Genomic DNA, 23,860 nt, shown 5'->3' on the forward strand with positions numbered 1-23,860 from the left:
TAAGCTGAGCTGAAGTGGGAGTGACAGCACAAACAGATTTGATTCCTCCTAGACTTTCCCGCACAGACTCTGCAATGATTTAAAACCCGCTTTCACTGATGCAGCACCCATGCAGGTGCTGACAAGTCAACATTCTTGCAGGCACTGGCTGGCAGAGGTGGCTGTACCTGCCTTGCCTGAAGCCACGGAACACCAAGCAAGGCCATGTCTCTGCATGGAGCACTGATGTCTGCTCTGATGGGATAACCCAACGGTACTCTGAGTGAATCCATCGTTTCCCATGGCACCTTAATTCCTGCCTAGCATACAACACTCCCTCTGCTAGAATAGAGCACCACTGGTAAATATTTTGCTTACAAAAAGGGTGTTTATTTTCCCAAAAATACCACTGCAGAAAGCACTATGGTGTTATTTAAAAGGTGAGCAGAGACAGTGCATTGCTAAGGACTGGGCTCCTTCTACAGCAGCTAAGAAGGTGTTCCAACCTCAAGCATTTCATGATCTATTCATTTTCTGTTTCCACTGTTCTGAGACACAATGTATGTGTCACACATGCAGACACCATCTTGCTTAACATCATGCAGACAGCAGAACCAGATCATCTCTCCCTCCAGGAGCTGCAACTCCCACATCCTCAAACTGGCTACGGCAGCACTACGCTGCCAGCTGAGAGAGAAATATGTCTCGGAGAGCATCACATCTGTGCCTGATTGTGCAAGGTGCAGAAGGAATAGGATAAAGCTGACAGAGACTGCAGCAAAGCAAAGCCTGCAAAGGTCTGCTCTTGATCTGCTTGTGGCTCACACACAGTCCCCACAGATCCTGTTCCAGTGCCAGCACAGGGCACCACAGCCAAGAGGAGCTGCTGAAGCTGAGTGCACAGCTTTAGGAACCCAAAAAGGAATGAACTTTGCTATGCAGAAAATACAGCCTGATTTGTGTTTCCTGAGAATGACTGATACACTGGGGAAGTGTCATGAGGAAGGAAAAAGGGAGGTGGATTTAATCACATAATAGCTATTTATGGCCACGAGATGGCATTCCTGCCCCAGAGATGTCCCTTCTGCCATGCCTGCACCTAGCTCAGGAGCACACATCCCTCCTAGACTGCTGCACCCAGGGCTGGACTCTGCAGCAGAAATCCCTCAGCTGGTTTGGGTGCAAAATTGTGCAAGTGCTATTCACCACAATTTTTTGGGTATTAACAGGGAAGAAAAAAAAAAAAAAAAGGTGCATGATTACTTTCCATGATTTAAATGATGACTGCTTTTCAAATGTCCTGAGCTCTTGCTTAATACTATCACAATTAGAAGAGAAAAACTCAGCAGGAGGAAATGGAAATAAAAGCCCAGCACTGTTTTACTGGGAGGTCTGAACTGAAAGAAAAATTGCTTTTACAAGGGCTGCCTACTGTATGTGCTCCATCAGTGTATCTGCTTTGGATACAGCATGAGTTTACAGTTTCATTCATTAAATGCCTGTGTGCATTTACTGCCTGTGTCTGTGACCACTTCTTGAATAGGGTGACTTCAATGCCACACACATGCTAATCAAAGTTTCCTTTGGCCAAAAAGGCTCCATTGAACCAGCCACAGAGCTGCTCACTTCACAGAATGATTAAATTCAAATATGATTAATCACTTCTATCAAATCTTGTCACCCTGGAAGAAAGCACAACTGCAGAGGACTGCCATTGGTTAAGGCCTGGTCATGCTTTTGGACTTAATAATAAGGCTATACCCTGTCAGATTTACAGAAACTTAGTATCTCATAAGCAGAGACCACGGAAAAGGAGGCAGAAATCCTCTGCCTGAAAATACAGGTTACTAGTTTGTGCCAACATAATCTAGACTCTCCTTTATAAAACTTTAGTAGAGAGCAGTGAAATGTTTTCTAAATGTAAACAGCAGAAAACAACACAAGGTGCCCTTTCAAAATCAACTAAAAGGAGGAACAAGAAGAGTGAGACCATCTTTTGTTGTGCCACCACTCATATTTTTGCTGTCCTACATTCTTCTAAGCCAGGATCCATGACAATAAGCCCAAATCCAGCCAGACACCTGGGTTTGCCTTGCCTAACTTCTGACAGCTAGAAGCAAAGTCACACTAACATCTCCTGGGTCAGTGGGGATGGGTGGACAATTCTAGCAGGTGATGCCCACCCAGCCATCCACAAGCTCCTCTCTCCATAAGCATGTCTTGTCCTCCTTGTCCACGTAATGACAACAGTATGTTGCTCCCTTTAAGTGCTTTTACACTTAGTTCTGTGGTTTGTTGGGAGATGCAGCACATTCACAAAGCCAGTCACTCTACCTTCATTTCACAGAAAGGACACCTAAAATGTTGAAAAATCACTGCCAAGGTTGGTCTTCTCATTTCACCATTCCAGAGCTTTGTCCAGACAGCAGCAGGCACAGTGCCAATTCTTTAAAGCGTGTTCTCTAACTCCCTACACTGCTTTGCAGCAATAGCAGTGCCCCCCGTTAAATAATAATGTGCACTACTTGTACACAGCACTTAATAAATAAACCAACAACTGGGCCCTTTCATATGTCTCATCCCCCACCTTTCCCTGGGCAAATGTGCAGAACTTACACTAAGGCATGGCTTAATTTTTTTTTAGAACACCTACTATGAGCAATAAACAGCATGACTGAACATATCCCAGAACTCGCATTTTGCAGTCCTCCTCTTAATCAAGCACTATTTCAGATCACTGAATCTCAATCTCATTTCAATGTGCTTTTGGTTTTTCCTATCCCCATCTCAAGGTTGCAAGCATAGGAGTTATGAAGCAGATAGGTGTCGATGAAAATTGCCTTGGGCATCATCATGCCTTCTGGAATACTTAAATTTGAATGTATGTGCTATCACAGGAATACATAATTCCCAAGTGCATAGGAACACTCAAGAAATTAGACAGCTGGCAAGAAAAGTAAGACACTCATCTGTGAAAGAGAAGGTGCATGAGCTCAACCCTTACTAGATAGCAGAGAATCCATGTGAAAGCAATGCTATGTGTGTTCTAAAAGTCAGGGAAAACACAGTCAGAGCTTGCACTTACTTGATACTGGAAGAAACCAAGTAAAAGGGGTAAGTGTAAAGAAACAAGCCTTCAATATTCTTCAACACAAGCTTTTAGTGCAACAGGGTAGTACAGGACAGCATGGACTGCACGTGAGACCTTTGGGAACAGGGCCACACCTGGGATCACCATCCACAGTCCCAGCAGAGTATTCCACAGCTGTCCAGGAGGCTCCTCCACAGCAGTGTGGCTGTCTGAGTGACAGTCAGAGTAAGGGAATCCCTATGGGATCTTGCCTTTATTCTGGAGAAAAACTCAGCTGCTTAATCTAAAGCAGAATTTTTGTCCCACAGTGGCTGAGCTGGATAAGAACCAGCCCTACAGAACAGCTATGAAGGAGTATCAGAAATGGTTCTGAATTCCTAATTAAAAAGGGTAGTAAATCACTTGCATGAAGACTTGCCATAATAGATCACATGCTTGCACTTGGGTAATAACCTTTTAGTGCATATTTTGCTGTGCTTAATGACTTGTCCAAAGCCTCCACTTTCAGAAATGGGAACATCACAGCATAAATCTCAGAAGCATTATGTAAATACTGTCACATAAAAGGGGATTTGAAGAGCAGGTCAAACCAAGCTAACGGCAGAACCCTTCAGGTGCAAAGTCATGCACAGTCTTATCAGAAAACTGCCTCCTAGGCATCCTAAATAGCTGTAGTGAAGAAAACCTGTGTCAGGGATTTGGACACCACTTTGCACCCTTCAGCCTTAGACACAGGGGCTAAAAGCAACTGCCCTGTCATTGTCACCTCTTAGCCCAGCAGCATCACAGGCTCAGGGCATCTGCACCATGCTCACAGAGACCAAAGCTGAAGACCTCTCCTGGAAGACATTTCCCCAACGGATGCCTTGGGGCAGACTGACCCTCTGCTCCGAGCCTCACCCCAGGAACAAGGACTGTACCTCACAAGCAATGGTGTCTGATTTTGCTGTACCCAATGACTTGCTTTAACACATTCCTAAGGCTCCCAAAGGTTCCCTAAGGAGAAAAAGAAGCAAACATCTGCACAGCTGTGAAATGAAGTCATGCGACTGGAAAGGCAATCCAATGAGTGTGGGTAATTAAGACAGCTTATATTTAATGCTGAAGCCAATTAGAGGAGTGAGGAGGAGTGAAAAAAGCAAGAAAAAGCAGCTACTTCTTAAAATTTCCTTTTGCTTTGTTTTTCACCCAGCATCATGAATTTTGCTTACACAGGGCTTAGCTAAGCATGCAAACCTAAATATGAATGTTTGCTTAAAACTGTGTAGCCACATAGGACCTGTGCCTGAGCTTTGCCATGTATGGAAGAGATGTACCAGGCCTGGCAACAACAGCTGTACTGAGGGATGCACAACAAGAATTAAACTCTACTCTCACTCACATCAACATAAACCCCTTTAGTTTAGCAGAGTCAAATTAGTTATATTGAATATTCATCTGGAATTTATGCATCTCAGAAGGACTTTTCTCATTTTACCACTGGGGAGTGTTCATGGCATCTCCCAACAAACCACGGCAGCAAAACACTGACAGTGACAGAACACTCCTATCACACTCCTCTCTGTGCAAAACCATCGGGCATCACTTGAAACTCCAGGGCCTGAGGCAGGGGCTTCCTGAATGAAAAGACCAGATTTTCCCCTTCCACAGACAGAGAAAGCATCCCCACTTGCCAGCCTCCCTTCCCACAGGGCTTCTCTCTTTGCTGCTCAGTGCCCATCTCCCAGAAGGAGAAGGCGACTGAACAGCACTATGGAAGGATGCTGTGCAGGTCCTGTCTCTCTTCATGGTCAGGCAGCGGGCTCTGATGGATGTGGCACACCAATTTGAAACAAAAACTGTGGCTGAGTGATAAGCTTAGAGGTTTGGTGTAGGGATGTGAACAAGAGCAGCCTGTTGCAGCAGAGATAAGCAGCAGAGCTGTCACAGCACCTTGGAACAAATCAGGAAGCAGCATCAGAGCAAGCACAAAGATAAAACCAGACACTCCCATCTCCTAGGGAAGTGGCTAAGGGAAAGGAGATGGGACAGGTTTAGAAGTTTACCAAAGACATTACTTTAGCAAGAGTGAATTTCTGGAAAGGGCACAAGGCTCAAGCCCTTGGTCATGACAAACATAAGACGTGGCATGGAGTCAGATGAGACCCATTGAGTGTCCTTTCTCCAGCACTGCCCTACAGCACATGCTGAAGAAAACTACATGGAAAAAAATCCCAAGCAATAAAGAGTGATCTTTCCTCCTTCAGAAAACAATAAGCTTCATCCTCAGTTCTCATTCTCTGAGCTACTGCACAACCCTCGCACTAGGACTGAAGAGACTGCTCTGCAAGTGGGATATATAACATCAAAATGAAAACAACTTTCAGAGGAGCAGCACCACACTTCTTGGCATGTCAAATGCACAGAAAGGTTGGCCAGATTCTTCCCCCACTAGTATTTACTGTTTTTACCCCAAGTGGTTCAGCTCAGTTCAATGCAGGAACACCCAATTTTCACTACTGTGAGAGAAGAGAGAATGAGACTTATCTGGGTGCCAAACTAAGTCCAGGTGAATCTATAGCATTTATTCACATGGCACATAGGTCCTTGCTGTTGTTTGGGTCTCTTTCTTTTGTTGTGCTCACATCAGAGAAAGGTGATGTAAGATGCTGACCATGAGCACCGCTACAAGCACAGGTCACTGTTTAAATATATCCAGCAGCTTCTCTAGACACTTTAGGACAGGGGGTCGTGGCTGGATCTTTTGTGCTGTTTCCAAATCCCTTGACAACCCTGCTCTCAGGCTGCACAAACAGCAGCACTACTAACACAGTTCCTGGAAGGGCATTTTTGAGACACGCAGAGGGCAGACCACAGGCAGGTATGCAGGGAAGGGGGGGAGGAGTATAAACCCCACAGCCATCTGCAAGAATACAGATCCAGCATGAAATGAAGTAAAAACCTTCTTAAACTGGGATTTGGCATATCTTTTAGAGGCATCTGTGTGTTAGGCCATAATACACAAAAGCTTTTTCTTACACAACTTATTAAAAACACTACTAATAAAACACTGCAAGCTTGATCTGAAATGAACCTTGCTATTTCAGGTCTGGCTTTCCTTAGAACTGTGCTATCCCCTGCATCTGTGCTGAGGGAGATAATCCTCACATGAAGGGATTGGGCTTAAAATGTCAGGAATCCAACATGAAGCCTGAGAAGAAATAGAAGGCCAGTATTTACTTTCATCCCAAAAAACCACACTCCTTGCACACAACTCATCTGATCACTTGGTATGTGTGGCTGCTAACCCTGCTGCTGCTCTGCCTCTCTCAAGAGCTGCAAACAGGATTCAAGTTCCAAAGTCATTAAGATGCTTTCTTCTCAAAGACTGCTGGTTTTGCACCAGAAAGATGAAAGAAAAATCTCTCACAGACCTAGACCAGTGCTTTTGGAAATCCTTTGCTGGCTGGCGAATTGCCTTTTGCCATTAGAGATGTGGAACCTAGGCTGGAACTCCTGGCATGGCATTGAGCTGAAGAGCAGCCACCATCACCAGTGTGCTGTGACTTGGGTGCTCTAGCTGAGGGCTGGCATTTCAAGGACACATGAGAATATAGTGAACAATTCCATGAGTTAGGTGAAAAGATGTCCTACAAGGTTGAGTGGCCCTGTAACACTCTCCACCCCAGGACACAGGGCTGTCATAGAAAAGTGAAGTCTTCCAGTGAATCTTACTGTTCAAAAGGAATTTTTCTCCCCTGATGCTTACAGGAAATTTAGTCTTTTGTAGCCTGTAGAGCCTCCAGACAATGGCAAAGCTGAATTTCCGTTTCAAGGCTGGAAGTTTAAAAATGCTGCCTGTTTCCAGAACTGTATTCACTGCATATTCTGAGCATGGGTGCTTAACCCACATTTTTTGAACCTCTGAGATATAAAACTTCTGGGATGTACAGAGGTAACTTGCTTCAGTGTTTACAGTTCCATAGTGCTGAGGCTCAAAATCCCCAAGTGTTCCTCACCCCCAGGCAAGGCAGCATCCTCTGCCAAAGCACACAAATCCTGGGATTCTGGGCAGCGAGCAGTCCCTCATGCCTTCACTGAACTGCTTCCTTTCTTTAGGGGTGGCTTGCTTATTATAAAAAGTATGGAAGCAAACATGATGTATATTACCTCAGTGAGACTGATGTTGGCATCTAAACTAGCACTTCAGAAGGCTGTTTTTCCTGGCCATAAATCTTTTGTTTCTAAGGCAGAACTGCTCAAAAATGGACCAAAAACTTCTCTGAGCTGTTTCTATCACTGCCCTCATCACCAGAGTACCTGAGGGCCTTCAAGTCTTGTATTAAGCAAGATGACAAACATGTCACATTTGGTTCATTCTCTCTTTTGTTCTCTAAAGGAGAACTTAGGTCCAGTAAATTGCTTTCACAGGGCTTTCGTTTCCTCTGTCTGCGCTGCTGTGCCTGGGAGGGGAAGCAAGGTGAAAGAAACACCTCTAAAGCAGAGAGGAATAAAGGACAAGCTTTTTGTGATGGCCTCTGATGTCTGTGAAGGTTATTCTAGAGCCTCAGCTTGGCTGGTCTTTGGTTCTGGAATGAAAAGGTTCTAGGATCCTCTAGGAATACAACCATCAAACCTACTCCCCTCCTAAGCCATTTCCATAGGTATCAGCCCAAGTGCTGGAGCAATCCAGAAGACTTTAAGCCTGGATCACACCTCTACAGGAAGCCAGTGGAGAGAGAGGATGAATGTGATACACTTGCATAACTTTTATCACACCGCAGCACTCAGTGTTGGTTGCATTTTCTTGAGGGCTGATAGCTTCATGCCCAGACACTGTACATTTAATTGTAATAAAAAGACCCACTCAAATGAAGAGTTCATTCCTGCAGGTCTTATTTTGAAAGCAATTCTCATAGTAATGGTCCTACTTCTCGCAGTAAGAAGACCTGTGTATGGAACGGCAGACCCTTTGAGCAAAAGTGGGATGAACAGACCATCTAAACAAGTACATGTAACTCACGAGAAGTGTGCTTTTTCAGTATGAATAGTAGTAATTTCCACTAATAAAGCCCAACTTTCTTCACTGAAGCAATAAAAATACCTAAAATAGTGACAATTGTAGGTTCTCATGGAAATTTTGCTCCAAGCACAGCTCTCTTCCTTCCTTCTCTAAAGGAGATTTCAAAGCAAATTGAAAAGTAAGCCAGGCAGCAGCACTTTCCCTGATTTGGAATATTGTTTTTGAATTGCTTACTGCAGATTCCTGCTGCTCTGGTGCAGCGCAGGGCATGAGGACAGCAACAGAGGGAAGGCAGCCTGTCCTTAGCTCTGCTCTGTCTTGCCTCCATCCACTGCCCCTAAGCTGCCTGCAGTGCTTGTGCACTCCCATGTCTTGCAGCCAGGTGGTTCTGGATTTCATTCCATGAGCTTGAGAAGTTTCTGGCAAAACACCACTGAGGACTGGCCACTGGGAATGGAATACGAGCACAATAGCACTGCTCCCTACTCCTGGAGGAGGCTTCATACCACCTTAGCAATTCTCCACTGTGATGAAGCTCATTGAGAATTTAAGTGTGAAATCTCTGCAATCATCCAGAGAAAAATCGTCTCAAGTCCATAGGGGTTCAAGTTAACTAATCCCACAAACTGGAAAGGAAATAAGCCATTCATCATTTTCTCCTTCCAAATAACAAAGACCAATCACTACTGGTAGGTGCTTAACAACATCCAGGTAAAACAAAAGAAAGCCAAGTATGGGGTCAAAAGTTGGGATTTGGGGACAAGGTCAAAGAAGACAGAACAAGATTCTGCCCTTGAATGGGACTGGGTCAGAGAGGCCTCAGATAAAGCTTTAACTGAGTCACTTGAAGCTTTTCCCAGCTCCTCTCTTCCACCTCTGGCTGTGGCTGCCAGACTGTGTCCCTGCCAGCTGTTCCCTTTCTCGTAGGACTGCCAAAACCCTGACAGTGAGGACAAGATAATGTACCTATACCTGATAGTAGCAGTTCAGATGGACACTCAGACAAGTACTTATCTAAGCACATGCTTAACTCCATCCCTATTTAGTAAAGCATTTACGTATAGGCACAAATTTATGTCTCTATGGCTACACGAGACATAAGCCTCTCATTAATACTTTTTTCCCCTCGGTCAGGGCTTATGTGCCATTCTTAGCTGCAGGACAACACTCTGCACGTGTGGAAGGCCATGTTTCTCCTCTGCTTCTGAGAGTCCCCTCTGCCCTCACCATGCAGGAGCCAGAGCTATCTGCAGTGACTCGGCAGCACAGAGATGGGGCAGAGGAGAGCGTGGTGGAGACACCAAAGAGCAAAAGCAAAGCTTACGTTGGCTTTGAGGCTTCAGCCTGGTCCGTCTGCAGTTTCTCCCCACCTTCAACTTCCATGGTGCAGTACACGATGCGGTTGGGGGCCAGCGACTTCAGACCCTGCACCTCCATGATGACAACCTGCAGGCAGAGAAGGAGATATGTAAGAGGAGCAGCTTCCTTCAGACCTTGCTGCAGCTGCTGAACCCACAGGGTCAGCCAGTGCTGGGGTCCTTCATGGTGCTGCTGGATGCTCACGGTGGCAAGTGGGCAGGGACGATGGCACTGCCTAGGCTGAGCAGGGACTGTGGCAGCCAGCCAGGTCTCTGTGGGGACCAGGATTCCCTCTGACTTCACATGGGCCCACTGAAACCCTTGGGTGTCCAGGGCTGTACCAAGCCTCAGGAGATGGGGTTCACAGACATGGTCCTGCCCCATCTAAAAATGCCTTAATATGTGAAATCCAAGAAAAAAAAAAAAAGCACACAACTATTTAGCTTGTGCCAAAAGCATATTTTTCATATTAATCATAGAATGGTTTGGGTTTGACATTTGAAGATCATCTGGTCCAATCCCCATGCTGTGGCAGGGATATCTTTCAGTAGATCAGGTTGCTCAGAGCCCCATCCAACCTGACCTTCAAAAATGCCAAGGATGAAACACCTACGTCCCAGTTGTTCCCTGTTCCAGTGTCCTACCACCTTTATCAAAAACATTTTCTTTTTTATACTCAAGCTAGATCTACCCTCTTCCAGTTTAAAACTGGTGCTCCTTGTCCTGTCACTCTACAGCTCTGGTAAAAAAATAATAAAAAAATATTTCTTCATCTTACTTACAGAAAATCTTTCTTATTAAGAAATCACCACCTAAGTTCTGGTGGTAATTAATCTTTTTTCTTTTTTCAAAGGTAATTAATTCCATTAACCACACACCTTAAACATTTCTACAATAAGCACTGTGGGACTTTCTGATAATGTTTTATTACAGCTATCTATGCAGTATATACACAGGGGTTTAAAATTGCTCTCCTCAGGTCTTCTGATCTGTCTGGAGCTGAGGATCCTCTCCCTGGCACACAGAGCTCCACAAACCCTCTGATGAGTGCACATTTTTGGTAAAAGCTTTCTTGCAGCAGGAGTTTTGTGCACTCAGCAGTGCCCAGACCTGCCAGCTCCTGAAGTCAGTGCTTCACTGGACTTTGACTTCCTACCAGATGGGGTTCAGCTGGAGCAAAGCATTTGTGACACCCCATTGTAAGGGTGTCCCTTCACACACAGCTGTACACACTGCACAGCTTCTGCACCAAAGGGGGCTACTGCTTTGTGATAGTTCCTTGCTCCTCCATATGGGAACAGTTGGAAGTCAGGCTTATTTGATGTTGCTCTTAAAGGCACCACCTCTGGTTTCACAGCCCTAGTTTTAAACAAGGCTGAACTGAATACCATAAAGATGGTTTCAGACATTTAATGAGTTAAATTCTGAGACTGGACAACCAGGGTTGTTAAGTTTTGCATTAGCATGATATGTATAACAAGAGAACCCCTAGGAAGAGAAATAAACAGGAAACTACACAAAAATAGAATACTCTGCTTTTTCTGCATCCTACATTTTTGACTCCATCCTGATAGTTGTTTTGACAATGTAACATAAACCCACTCATTGACAGACAACAACAATTCTGTACAGGTGAGCTGATGACTCCTCAAAGTAAATAATGCCTACAAATAGACCGCAAATGTGTTTGCACAAAACCACTGAGTTGGCTGAAAATGGCTACTGAGAAAGGGCTACTGTTCCAGGACTGAGGCAGCCTGTGTCAGAGGTATCAGCAGCACCTGCCTTCCCCTGGGCTGCACAGACAAACTGCTCGACAGAGCGCTGAGCAGAAAGTCAGTGCACAACAGAGAGCAAAGAGCAACACAGCACAGCATAATATTTCCACACAAACTGCAAACCAATCTGTTGGGTGAATTCAAAACCCCAGCAATTTTTAACAATTCTTCAAAGAAGCAATTCTTGCAGGGAAATACAGCAACACCTCCAGCTGGCAATAGTTAAACATGCTGATATTTACAGTGTTGCATTATTGTACTGCTTTAGGGGACAATACAGGCTCAGGGTTACTGAGCTACACTTGGTAACAAACTGCATTAAGAGGTCAGTTAATAACACAGATTTCTGAGCCATTTGATATACATCATCAGGAAATGCCAGACAGTGCATATCACACAGATCATTCCAACAAGGTGGTGAGACACCTGAAAAGACACAGTGTTCAATCACAGGCAAAGCTTCCAGTAAACAGAGTGATTTCTACTCACCTCTCTCTACCTAACCTAAATTTGAACTGAGCAGAAGTTGGCTGCTGTGCTTTTTATTCCCATGAACTCTGCACACTGTTGTGTGCATGTAGCTTACCTCCAGGGAGAATGACAACACAACATCTGACTTGGAAAGCTGGTTCTCGTTTTCCTCTCCCATGTCAATTATTGAGGTGTTGTGGCTACGTTTCAACTTCTGCAGCTTGAACTCAGAGCCTCCTTTAGACACAGGCATGCTCTCCAAGTTTGCCATCAGGAGATTGACAGATGACTTCAGCTCCTCAATGTACATGTTCTCCATTTCTTTGGACACAAACTTGGGAAACTTGCGCTCCTTGGATTTGGAAACAAACACAACAGAATGAATGTTTGTGACAATCAAAAACCACTTGTTCCAATGGAAGAATTTCTCAGGAGCATCTACAGAGGTTTGTGAGCAGGGAACTCCTACAAACCAGATGACAAATTACAGCTTCCCCCTGGATAATGTAGGAACATTATTGCTAGTTTTTCATAGAATTACTACTTGGTACTTGTCCAACTTCCCTGTATCTTGCATGCACTTACATCTCACTGACTTTTCTATCTGCAAATGGACTTTCTCCTGTGGATGTATTCTCAATTACAAACACTCCAAGGCCAGATCTCAACTGAACTTTGTGACCAACAGCAACTTACTAAGGATTCAGAGGATGCTGACAGTAAGAAATTTGTTTTTCAGTCTCCCAATTGTGCCAGCTCTTTATAAAACACTTCTGAACAGTTGCTCCATCAGGTTTCTAGGTGTGAAAGGAGCCCAAAGACAGAAAATCAGCCATGTGTGGGCAGGAATGTTTGGTCCTAACTGGAAGAAGGGGTAAAACATCCTTTCCACTACTTGCCAAAGCCTGAGCCTCCCCCCAAGAAGACAGCCTTTCACTGAGACCCTCCAGTGCTGCTTGCTGTAAACAGGAAATTTAAACTCTAAAACCAAAGGTAACAGTGAGAGCAAAATATGATGTTCCCTAATGCAAGTTCTAAGCTTTGAATGGCTGCCCATCACCAGCCTGAGCCCTACATCTTCTGACAACTCTTGCCATGGCCTGAATCTGCTCAGGATTTGAATGTCTCTCAGTGGGTTACAAGACACTGTGCAAGGCGTAAGACAGTGAGGTAGCATCTACAGCCAGGGAACAGAAGGCTAATGTACCAAGAATCTTGGTGGCAATTCACAACATTGTAAAATGCCACTTGTAAAATGTATGCTAGAAAAGAAAACAAGGTCATGTTTCTTCTAGAAGACTGTCATCAGGCTGCTGAAAAAGTTCTCCTCTGCACTAGTTTTTGCATCAGTCCTCAACAGCTTACCCACTACAAGCAGAGCTCACAGCAGCACTCACACCAAGCAGTTGAAGTAGTCATCTGTTTCCAGCCTCAATCTTGGGAAGTAATTCCCTCATGCAAATTAGACCTGACATATGATAAACTACCTAATCAGTCTGCTGTACTGTCTGTGCATGATATAAGTTGCAAGTCACCCTTAGGGAAAAAAAAAGCAACTTTTTTGTAGATTTTGAGAACTACTGCTGAAGCAATGATGTTCAGACATCATTGCTTTTTTACCCTGCTGCCATCCATCTCTCCAGGGACTGCAGTTTTGGCACTGCCCTCACAAAGCTCTTCAGAAGTGCAGCAAGGACCGAGACATTTCACTGTGTGCCACCAGCAACTTCTCGTATTAAGGCTAAAAATGTAGTCTGAAGTGATGTGTAACAGTTGAACTGGGACTATTTAACTGATGTTGGAAATGCAGAGATGTATGTGTGGTCTCAAGTCACCCATCAGATCGGAGATAAAGCTGGGGGAAGTCTGGAGTAAGACACTATCAAGAGAGCAGACAACAGCAAGAAAGGGCATTACTCACCTCCTCATGTACTGGGATCAGAGAGAGGATCAGGAATGGGGACAAGCATGGAGAGAGGCAGAGTCAAGATATGAGGAATGACCTGTCCAGCAGGCTGGAGCAGAGTGAGTCCAGCCCCAGACAGACATATCACTCTAGTATCACTACAAGGTCTTATTTAGTTGCCCCTACACATGCTCCTCCTTGTCCTTGAGGTCAGGTGACTGGGTGGGAGAAAAAGCTCAGAGGACAGCAGATCTCTTGCTACTGCAGAGATAAATATACATACGCCTTGGCATCACTATGCTCTCAGCTGTAATGCTGCTCTATTTAGCTGCTGGAAAAGTACAACATGCAGACTGAAAAGCCTGTCCAGATTCAGCTTTAAAACATCTGCTTGACTTCGAGCATGATCCTCGAGCCACCTGGCTCCAAGACTGGGCTGATGCACTTCGATGGAGTCAGGCTCAGTGGGGGACCTTGCCTAGTACTGCCCTAGTGCTGCACTGAGCTGCCCTCTCCTGGGTACACAGGAAGGTAAAAAGACCCAGAGCTGTGTCCTGGTATCCAGAGGCAGGAAAGCTGGCATGCACAGTGACTTTTTCAAGGTCACACAACAGGTCAGATGAAGCCTTGCAGAGCCACCAGTATCATAAGACTCCACAGCCTTTGCTGCCTCTGAAGTGCAAATGTCCTAGTGTGACTTTCTTAATTTATTAACGAGGCATTAATTTGCCTTGAGCATGGAATCTCCAAGACAGCCACCTCAGGGCTGGTTTCACAAGCACTGTAAGCCTCCCTGTGCAGCAAATCTGTATTAAAAGCTGCAAATTGGACATAAAAATAGAAATGCTATCCTTTCACTGAGCTGAATTGTGAACCTCCCCTCTGTTACAAGGAAAGCAGCCTTGCCCAGAAGGAGGATACAGAAGAGGATTCAAAAGGTCATTTGGGTGCCTCCAAAATGTGGTATTCATGGATCTGAAAGAACAAGGTTTCTCGCAGGCAGATGCTGGCAGGACCTGACATTCTGGAGAGAAGGCCTGCAGCAGTAACAGAGATTAAATATCCATAGTTGCAAACTAGAACACAGGTAAGGCCCTTTTACTCTAAACCACCCTCCAAGCTGCACGGTTGTATTTTGAAGGTTGAATTCTGCACAGGGATATGTCAGGTTATGTTGAGGAGTTTCCCCCTGACTCTCTCTCGGACAGCCAGCAGTGTCACAGTATGTTTTCAGCATCCTTGGGGGAAGAATGGAAATGGCAAATTCTTATTTGCAAAAAATAATTAATGAAGCTGCAGCTTCTGCTGGCTGCTACTGAATCATGCATATTGTTATTCTACATGCCATAAAGAGAAAATGAAATAACAAAACCAGGCAATCTTTTTCTCGCACCCAGGGCCTGGGTACCCATCTCAGAACTAGAGCAGCCACACTCAGTGCAGGGGCTTACATTTCACTGCAAATGAATACTGTACATTTTCTTGACAAGAATAAAGTGGCAGAGGGCCAAATGCTGAACAAAAGAACTGCAGTCAGTTTGCTGTTTTGCTGCACCATTGATTGGCCACGTTGTCCTTGGCCATCTCACTAATTTTATCAGTGAAGTAGGGAAAGCCAGAGCCTATGTCCCCAAAGACAAAACAGCAGCAGATGTTTAACAGAGGTGTTAGTGAGGAGGAGCTGTGCAGGCTCCACCAGCACTATTGTTAATGCCTGACTACAAATCAGTACGCTCTGCTTTTCACACCCAGGCATATCAGTGTGGTTGCAAACAGCTCTGATATTACCTTTCTTATAAAAAAATCTTAATTTGGGCCCAGCTCAGTGCTGGGAGGACTGCTGCTGAAAGGCAGGCCCCTAGACTGAGCTTGTCTCCCTGATTAGATCTTTTTTTTGACTTGCAGTAATGGTTTCTTGATTATCAAGAACAGCCAGATAGATCATTCCCAATGACATCAGCCCCATTAAGGGCTTTATCAGTGACTCAGAGCATCTGATTAGAGGCAAGGATAAAACTTGGCCATACTGATGTCAACAGGATCCTCTCCATCATCTGTGATCCATTGGAGGCCATGTAAATCTGCACTGTGTGAAGGTGTGATTTGTTCCTAGGGAGACAGCTCCTTACAGAAGGGCCTCTAGGGAGATTTGCTGAGTGCTTGGTTATCAAGGAGGTCCTGTACCTGCTGCTCCAAACAGCAGCGATATCTGCAGGGGACAACACTGGCCTGATTGCTCTCATGCACAGTGTCAACTTGTTTGGGACAATACATCTGAAGGACCTTTATTGAGGTAGCATTTACCTACAGGCAGGAAATTACGGCTCCCATCAGCCCAGCAAACAACACAAACTCCATCAGGACAATTCCTGGCTCCTGTTTTTTACACTCCATCACCCACCTTATTGTCTAGGACAGAAATGTGACCTCTGCAGATTCACAAAGGATTTATCAGGAACCTAAACTGTCCCAGCTCATCAGGACATTTCAAGAAATGCACATCACAACAGATTCATCTTGTTTGTTTCCAGCTAATCATTTTTAACTGGTAATTATTGTGAGAAGAAACTCATAAGAGAATGACAGGACCTGGGGGCTGCATCAAACTCCTTGTACACTCCTAAATGAAGAGGTTATTAATAACAATGGACTTTTTTTTTACCTTGGCAATTTGTTCTGCCATTTGGAGACGTCCATCTAACTCGCGTCTGATCTGCGCTGCTTGCTCATCAGGGTTGTCCAGCTGTATAAAAACAAAAGGCAAATCAAGGTGAAAAATTAACAAGTGCAGCACCTTTAGGAGCAGTTCAGTTCTTCAGGCTGATCACCTGTGCTACATTGTTGATAGAGTAAGTGGTGAGGGGCCACATTCTGGAACAGAAGCCCCCACAAAGGACAAACACAATGTTCACCAAACCAAAACACACAGTTTTTGATGCCTGCCCAGCTGCTTCCTGGGACTGAACATCCTCCCCCTGAGGTGGTCTGGTGCAGTGTAGTCTGGAAAGTTACAACTACAATGATGACAAAAGTTCTGATTCTCAGCCTGGTGAATAATGAACTCATCTGTTGGATCAGCTGAAACACCACTTTGCCCCTGACCCACCACTTTCCATGGCATCTCCTCATCTGTCTGCCTCCACATCCCTTGCCTCTCTCACACATGCTCATGCAGATCCACACATGTGCAGGTGTTATTTCTGCACATTGCTTCACCACTGATTTTCCAGAGAGCTAATATTGACTATGGCTGAGATTGATGGAAAGTGTATTTTTGATTAGCTTTTGAAAGCCTTTGTTACGGATTTAATTCAGGAAAACTACAATGTGTCCTGACTGTGATCCAAATCCATTGAAGCTTCAGTGGTTTCATTCACAGCAGCTGCATGATGTAACCTGCTGGTGTGGTTCATCTTTACATTCCTGATCCGAGCACCAGTACAGAGCCATGGATTAGCAGCACCTTTCGGGATCAGCTGCCCCTGTTAATTTCTCCATGAACAAATGTACCTCACAACTATCCTGTACCAGTGTGGAAGCACCTTGCGAAGCTGCTTCATTAAGGGTAGAAAATGTACAGACCTAGATTTCCATTTCTTTGCAACTCTGAAAGAGGGGGCATTATTTGAATTCTATCTGAGCTACAGTAATTGAGGTTAATCACATACTACCTAAAATAACTCAGGAGCTAAATTTAGAAATTGAGGATGCTGCTGTGGAGGAGGGTTAATTTTGCAGTATGATAATAAACTGCCTCACGCTTTCTGCACTATCTTGATTGTGCAGATGTTTTTCAGTGATGCTACAGGTGTCAAGGAAAGACCTGACTGCAGAAGATTATTTTTCTTAGGAGCCAACAAGCAACCTAGGCAGTCTCTGTGGCTGTGGTTGACTGGGTAAGGTATTGCTTTCCAGGGCTGTGCTTCCCAAGATTAAGTAGTGATGCCAAGCCAAGTAACCTGGTATTTAAAAGAAACAAAAAATATTTCCAGGGTGTACTTTCAATGACTCTGCATGATAGCTCCATGACAAAAGCTGATCTTTGGGAAAGCAATCATAGTATTAATAGCCAAAATAACATTTTCTTCTTGTTGTCTACAGAAGGGTACTAATGAGACAGCCCCTGCCTGTCCTCCTGGCACCTTCCAGCAGATCTCTTGTGACTAAGAGCAGCAGCCCAACAGCTCAGCCACGGTCTCCTCCTGTACCTGGGAAGGACTCCTGTGCCTGGGAAAGGCTCCTGCTGCCATCAAAGCGAGCAGAGTACATTTTACACAGTCATAACTCTATATAGGGCCATTAAGAGAGTAATGCTGGTGCCCATAAAATATACTTCACTTGTGAAATAAGGCAAGGTGAAAATGTGAGGCATGCCATTTAAGCAAGACCAAGTAAGGCAACACAGACCTTAATATCATTAAAACTCAATTTCTTAACTAGAGGATCAGCTATTTATTATCTGCCACATGCATGCCCACTTTATATTTAAGTACTTGACAGCCAAATACATAAATGATTCAAAAAGTCAAAGAGAAACTGAATTAGTTTCATTCTGCATTATGAGTATGTTATGGGTGTGCTGTGAATAAAGCAAAGATATAAATCATAAGGTTGCCCCAGTCAATTAAATGTGAAAAGTATTATAAATTTCAGTATATATATGATTTGTCATATGCACTAGGCTTTTCTTCAGCAGTGTGCCACAAATACATGATGTACGTAATTTGCAATTCTCAACTGATCATTACCCAACTGCCTGCTGGTAAATTAGACGTTTTCATATGTCTACCCACAACCACATTAGTTCTCTCTGCCTGCCCTGCAGAGATTATCTACGTTGGTGTAACAGCTGTTAAAGCAAAAGAATAAAAATTAAAAACTATATGTAGATTAGGTTTGAAGTGGAACCCAAAACTGACCAGCACTGCACCCAGCCTATCACTGCAGGCATTGCATGGCAGGTGTCTACTCTAACTCCTGGTGAGGGTTCAATTGCAAGAAAAGGACCTTGCAATAAGACAGGTTTTTTTACACATAAACTGTTAATAAGGAATAATTTTCAGTGGGCACTAGTAAATAAGAGAAATGGGTTTAAAATGTTCCTCATGAGAACTTGACAGTTTTGATTGCAGTAAGAACCAGTTGCTGGCCTGCAGAAGCAATCCTTTGCTTCCATCCCCCTGAAACAAACTCACTGAGAGAATTTTCCTCCTGTTATCCCAAAAGGAGATAATCCCTCTACATCTCTGAAAGGCAGAAGCAGACACAAACCAACCAGCCTAATTAGGCTTAAGATCTTCAACAAGATGCACAGGCACCTACTAAACCCACATCTGAAGTGTTTGCTGCATCAGAGATCTGCACATCACCCAGCCTGAGCTTTGTAGTTTTTAAAGCCAAGAGCCCAGGCTCACTTCCACTTATACCAGGAAATGCCAAAGGCAGTGCAAGGACATGAATGGTATTAGGGGATTTTAAACCCCCATGTTTTTGGAGTCCAAGTGTTTTATTTAGTGTTTCTATTGAAAGCTCCAGCCTCAGCTTTTCACAGCTTAAAGCCAAACCATTTACAATCACTGCTGTGGCTCCGAACGAGCCACTGGAGCAGCCCAGGGTGCCCTCCTCTTTCCTTCTTTGCTGTGCACAGAGAAGTTTGGCTCAGATTCACACCTCAGATCCACCCACCTGCCTGGGGACTGAGCAGGGCACAGCTCTCTTGCCACTGACCACAGTGAGAGGGCTGCAGATGAGACCAACCCTCCAAGTCTGGGGATGATGCTGGTGGCACAAGTGACATGCTGTACACAGCCCTTGGCCAGTTGGTAAGGGTACAGCGGATTCAGCTGTTCCACAAAACACAGATTGATGGGGCACGGTCCCAACAGACACGGGGAGTGAAAAACAACACAGGAGCTAAACCCGCGCTCTGAGCTCAGCACGGCTGGGAATAACGTTGTTGCAAACTACCGGGGTGTGTAATGAAATAACATCGGTATAAGCTAAGAGGGTTTATAATGACAGTGTGCAACATACAGATACAACCTTCAAGGCCTGGCATTTACGCTGTGGACATGACAGGTATTGCTGGTGTGACTGCCATCAGCACCAGCCAGAAACCACCAGGACCATTTAACAGTTTAATCCCTCCCTGCCGGCCGCTGCTAATGCTGATCCCTGCTTCTCAGCAAAGGCAGCAGATGTCACAACATCCCCGTTCCTGAAGTGTAACTGTAGCCTGTCCCAGGGCATCTCCCATCCCATGAGAAAGGTTACAATGTGGGGGTGGATCAAGTGGCCCTCCCATGACACAGGCTCCTGCAGAGGACCAGCCATTTGCAACAGGGTTCTGGAATAATACATTCTAAATGCTCTGGCAGGACAAATGCTGAGCTGCAGCAACCTGCTTTATGCTGCATTTGGAACGTAAACACACCTGGTTTTTATTCTTCTGGAAAGAAAAGCATTTAGTCCAGGTCTGTATGAAATGTTCAGCTACTGCCTGTGTTGGTTTTCCTCCATAGCAGTATTGGCACCCAAGAATGGATGATCAAGTGGGCTGCTGCCAAGCAGGGACTGTCCTGGCTGGGGGCACTGTCCTGGCTGGGGGCACTCTGACGGATCCCCAATATTGATCTTCTCTATCCCTGTGTTCAGCACACCACCAGGCAGCTGGGGGGTATGAAAATGCCACTTTGTGAATTATTTTCCATGGCTGGAGAACTAAGACAAAAGCCATTACCCACTCATGTTCTTCCTAAGCCTGGCTTAAGTCCTGCCAAAATAATTAGTGTGACCAAATGCATGTGCCGTGCATGGTTATACGTGTCAAGTGCCTCAAAGTTTCAAGGCACTCGTCCTTTAACATGTTGGGAGCTCTGTAGCTCAGCAAATGGTTAAGTATTTCAAAGCAAACATGCTCGTGGTGAAGGCTGAACAAGATCACAATATGGGTGACAATTTTGCAGCTTTGATACAGCTCTTTAGGAGAGATCTGTGTCTCATAAAAGATGGTTTCACTTTGTGATGCACAGTATGAGAAAACACTGAAAATTTCATAAGTCACATCAATTAATGATTAAACTGTCAGTCCAGGAGTACTCACAACTTGTGGCATCAGCATCTTGGAGTGCTTCAACTGAAAGAAACATGGCCCTCAAAGTGACTCATTGCAGGGATGCCCTTGGTTTCTTACCACAAAGCTGCTGTTTTAGGAGATAAAGTGCCGTGAGGCAGGACAGAGTGGCACCATGTGGCACACATATGCTCCATGTCATTGTCACAGACTGCTCTGTAGCATCCTTTTCCCACTAATGGTAAATACTCCTGTCTACCAGCAGCCAGGGGCAGTGGGAGGGCAGCAGTCTGGTGCTCAAGGCCCCAACCTCCTCCCAACAAGTCTGAAGCAGAAAGCGGAGGAGGATCTGAACACTCCCTCTTCCCACAGGTGGGATTCTGACTTCCCTTTAAACTGGGAACATGAATGATGCTAAGCTGCCTCAGAAGGGTAAGTCACTAATGTCATGGGCAACATACTCACACTCTGAGCAGCAAACTGCAACCCACAGACCACTGGCTGCCTTGGGATCTGAAACAGAAGCACGGAAACAGAAGCAAGGACAGCTTCCCCATGTGAGGGGGGGAAGGTTGACACAGGGGGTTGACCTCCCTGCGTCAGCAACCACAGCAGCATCTGCATAGCCCAACTGTGGATTCAACAACTGTCACTCCAACAGTTCGAGAGAGAATTTTGGAAGACCTGGAGGGACCAGCAGAACACGTCTTCTCCACCGTCTTCTCCGGATTGCAGTGCCATATCATCCCCCAACATCCCAGGGGATTGATCTCCTGGTGCCACTGCACAGCACCGATGCCTAAGGCTACTTCTCCTCTGGCCAATCAGAGCTCCCCAAATCAGTCTTTTAGGTTCAGTCATGCAAAATCTTTCTAGTACAATGTAAAGTTCACCTCAATTCAAGGAATCTGTGCCTATTAACTCATCAAAATTTCCTTTTTCCCTCCCATAAGCCCTAGCTCCTCACACAACCCTAGGGTTCCAGCACCCCAAAATGTGACAAACCCCCTCCCCTGGGGAGGAGACTACCTCATTTTGCTCATGTGTCAGTAAAACAGGCTACGCTGCAGGGATTCAGTAAGGGCTGCACAGTTGCTGTTTGCTGTGGATAGGTGCTGGCTCCTACTATCCCAGCAAACTCCTAGGTTATCTAATGAACAACTTCTGCATGAGAGCACTCAGGAGGTCCTGTGAGGGTGGTTTAAAACAATAGAAAGGATTTGGATAATTCAGTTAGGGCTGGTGCTTCTCTCTTAAAGAGAAATCTTATTTCATGCTACACAAACTTTAGGGTTGCACTAGATTCATCATTTGAATGAAAACATTCCCCAGGATGTAGAGCAGCTTCTCCCTGCCTCAATGTGAATCTCAGAGTGCTGCAATAAATCTCTGTGCCTCAGCAGCCACCGGGGCTGCACAGGCTCTCACCCATCACATCCACCTGTGGATGCTGGGACCACGCCTGCTTCACCAGGTGAGGTCAAGAGATCCACCCTTGGATTCACTGTGGTCTGAGTGCTGTCTTAGATAGCTGTTTATCCCATGAACTGAGATGATTTTCCACCAGAGCAGCTCTCGTGGCACATGCAGGCAGAGGTTTCTCACGCCCTCTTTGCTGCTGGCAGCAGCACCCATGGGTACTCACTGCTAATCTGCAGAGTGCTGATGGATCACCCAGCATGAGCTGGTGCTGTGGCAAGGGCAGGCAGGTGCCAGGCATGGATCCTATGCAGGAAAAGATGATATCTCTCCATGCCCTCTCGGTTCCCAACCTGCCTACCACCACACCTCTCCACAGCTTCACAAGGCTGCACCATGAGGTTGAAGAAAGCTGAACAAGAAAACACAGCATGCATCTTTCCAGCAGGTTGTGCAAAGATACTTCCAGATTTATGTGCAATGATAAAGTAAATGAGAAATCAGATTCAGCAAAACAGGAAGGGGAAGAAAAAAGTGCTGCCTACATTGCAAATGTTTTGCAAGCTGTTAAGAAAAGGGATAGCAGAGCACATTCACTTGGAAGGCATGTCCTTTCCATCTGTGGCCAGAGAACTTTTGAACCCTGCAAATCCCTCTGCAAGATCATCTGTGTGCGGTGTATGACACTGAAAGGGATTGAAAACTAAAGCTGTCCAGAGGCTCTGACCTCTGAGCATGCCTTAATACCCTCTTCTTATGGCATTGCATAAGGATGCTTGAAGGCGTGCAGGCAGCATACACTGAGCAATGGCACCATGAAAGAAACTGGAGCACTGGCTGGCTGATGCTGCCTAAGATACAGCACTACATTTAGCTTGCTTGTGTTTCCTTATAGCTTAACATATGTTGAATTTCACATCAGTTAATGCAAAGAGAATCACCTGAATTTCCTAAACATGGCAATAAACTACTATTGAGTTCCAAGTAAGTTTTACAGCTAGAATTAGCTGTAATTAATTCATCCCAATCATCACTGGAGAAGGATCTACATATCTTCAAATCCTCATCATTGATTAAAAGCTTAATGGTAGACATATTCATCACTTAATTCAAAATGGGCTTTGGCTTTTGGAGCTAAAGCAAGTTGCATGAGGACCTAGTCCAGCAAAGCTGCAGTACCCTGACACTTAGCAGGATTAAATGTGACGGAATAAGATGTGGGAACATCTCCAATGGTGTCTGTGCAATAATTGTTTTTCTGCAGAAAGCTCTGAGCAAAAAACTGGCAAAGAAAAAACTGGCCACGAAACGGCAAGGTTTTGGTTCTATCATATGCTAAATCAGCAGAAAACAAGGGAGAAGGAATGTAAAGAGAAGGTTATGGCTCCCACTTTTTCAAGGACTAAGATAGCAAACATTGCAGTCCTGCTCGTTACAGTTCATTTTTGTATTTGTGAAGTTTAGATTTATCACAGCCAGAGATCTAAAAAGACCAACCTCCTGAACAGGCTGATGTCTTTCACGCTGGTTTGATGCAGCAAACTTTCCCATGAGGTCAGGGAGAAAGCAGTCAGGAGAATTAAGCCTCTAGGCAGCAAATTTCCATCACATAAAGAGGTTGCTACATGTTCTCAGTGGGGCATCCTATGGTAGAGGTGGGAGCTGAAGCTGCTAGTTTCACCTGTGAGTAGGATCACACTTCTCCAGAAGTCTCTGTATAGGTCACCATCAGACCCCCTTGCTACAGCAACAGAGAACTGGAAGGGAACTGCCTTCCACTGCA

The 23,860-nt window shown here is 45.0% G+C and overlaps 1 protein-coding gene across 7 annotated transcripts in view; it reads right to left on the reverse strand.

Annotated features, from left to right (window-relative positions):
- Positions 1–23,860, reverse strand: part of CADPS (calcium dependent secretion activator) — a gene marked incomplete at its 5' end in the record, with an annotated part of 209,926 nt that overhangs the window by 119,104 nt on the left and 66,962 nt on the right. For all 7 annotated transcript variants that reach the window (XM_082288645.1, XM_082288643.1, XM_082288644.1 and 4 more), the window contains 3 exons: positions 9,397–9,518; positions 11,796–12,032; positions 16,249–16,329. In XM_082288645.1, the coding sequence (XP_082144771.1) occupies positions 9,397–9,518; positions 11,796–12,032; positions 16,249–16,329 (440 nt within the window). The remainder of the gene's footprint in view (positions 1–9,396; positions 9,519–11,795; positions 12,033–16,248; positions 16,330–23,860) is intronic.

Source organism: Coloeus monedula (assembly GCF_965178545.1).
Source record: "Coloeus monedula genome assembly, chromosome: 11".
NCBI classification, from domain to species: Eukaryota; Metazoa; Chordata; class Aves; order Passeriformes; family Corvidae; genus Coloeus; species Coloeus monedula.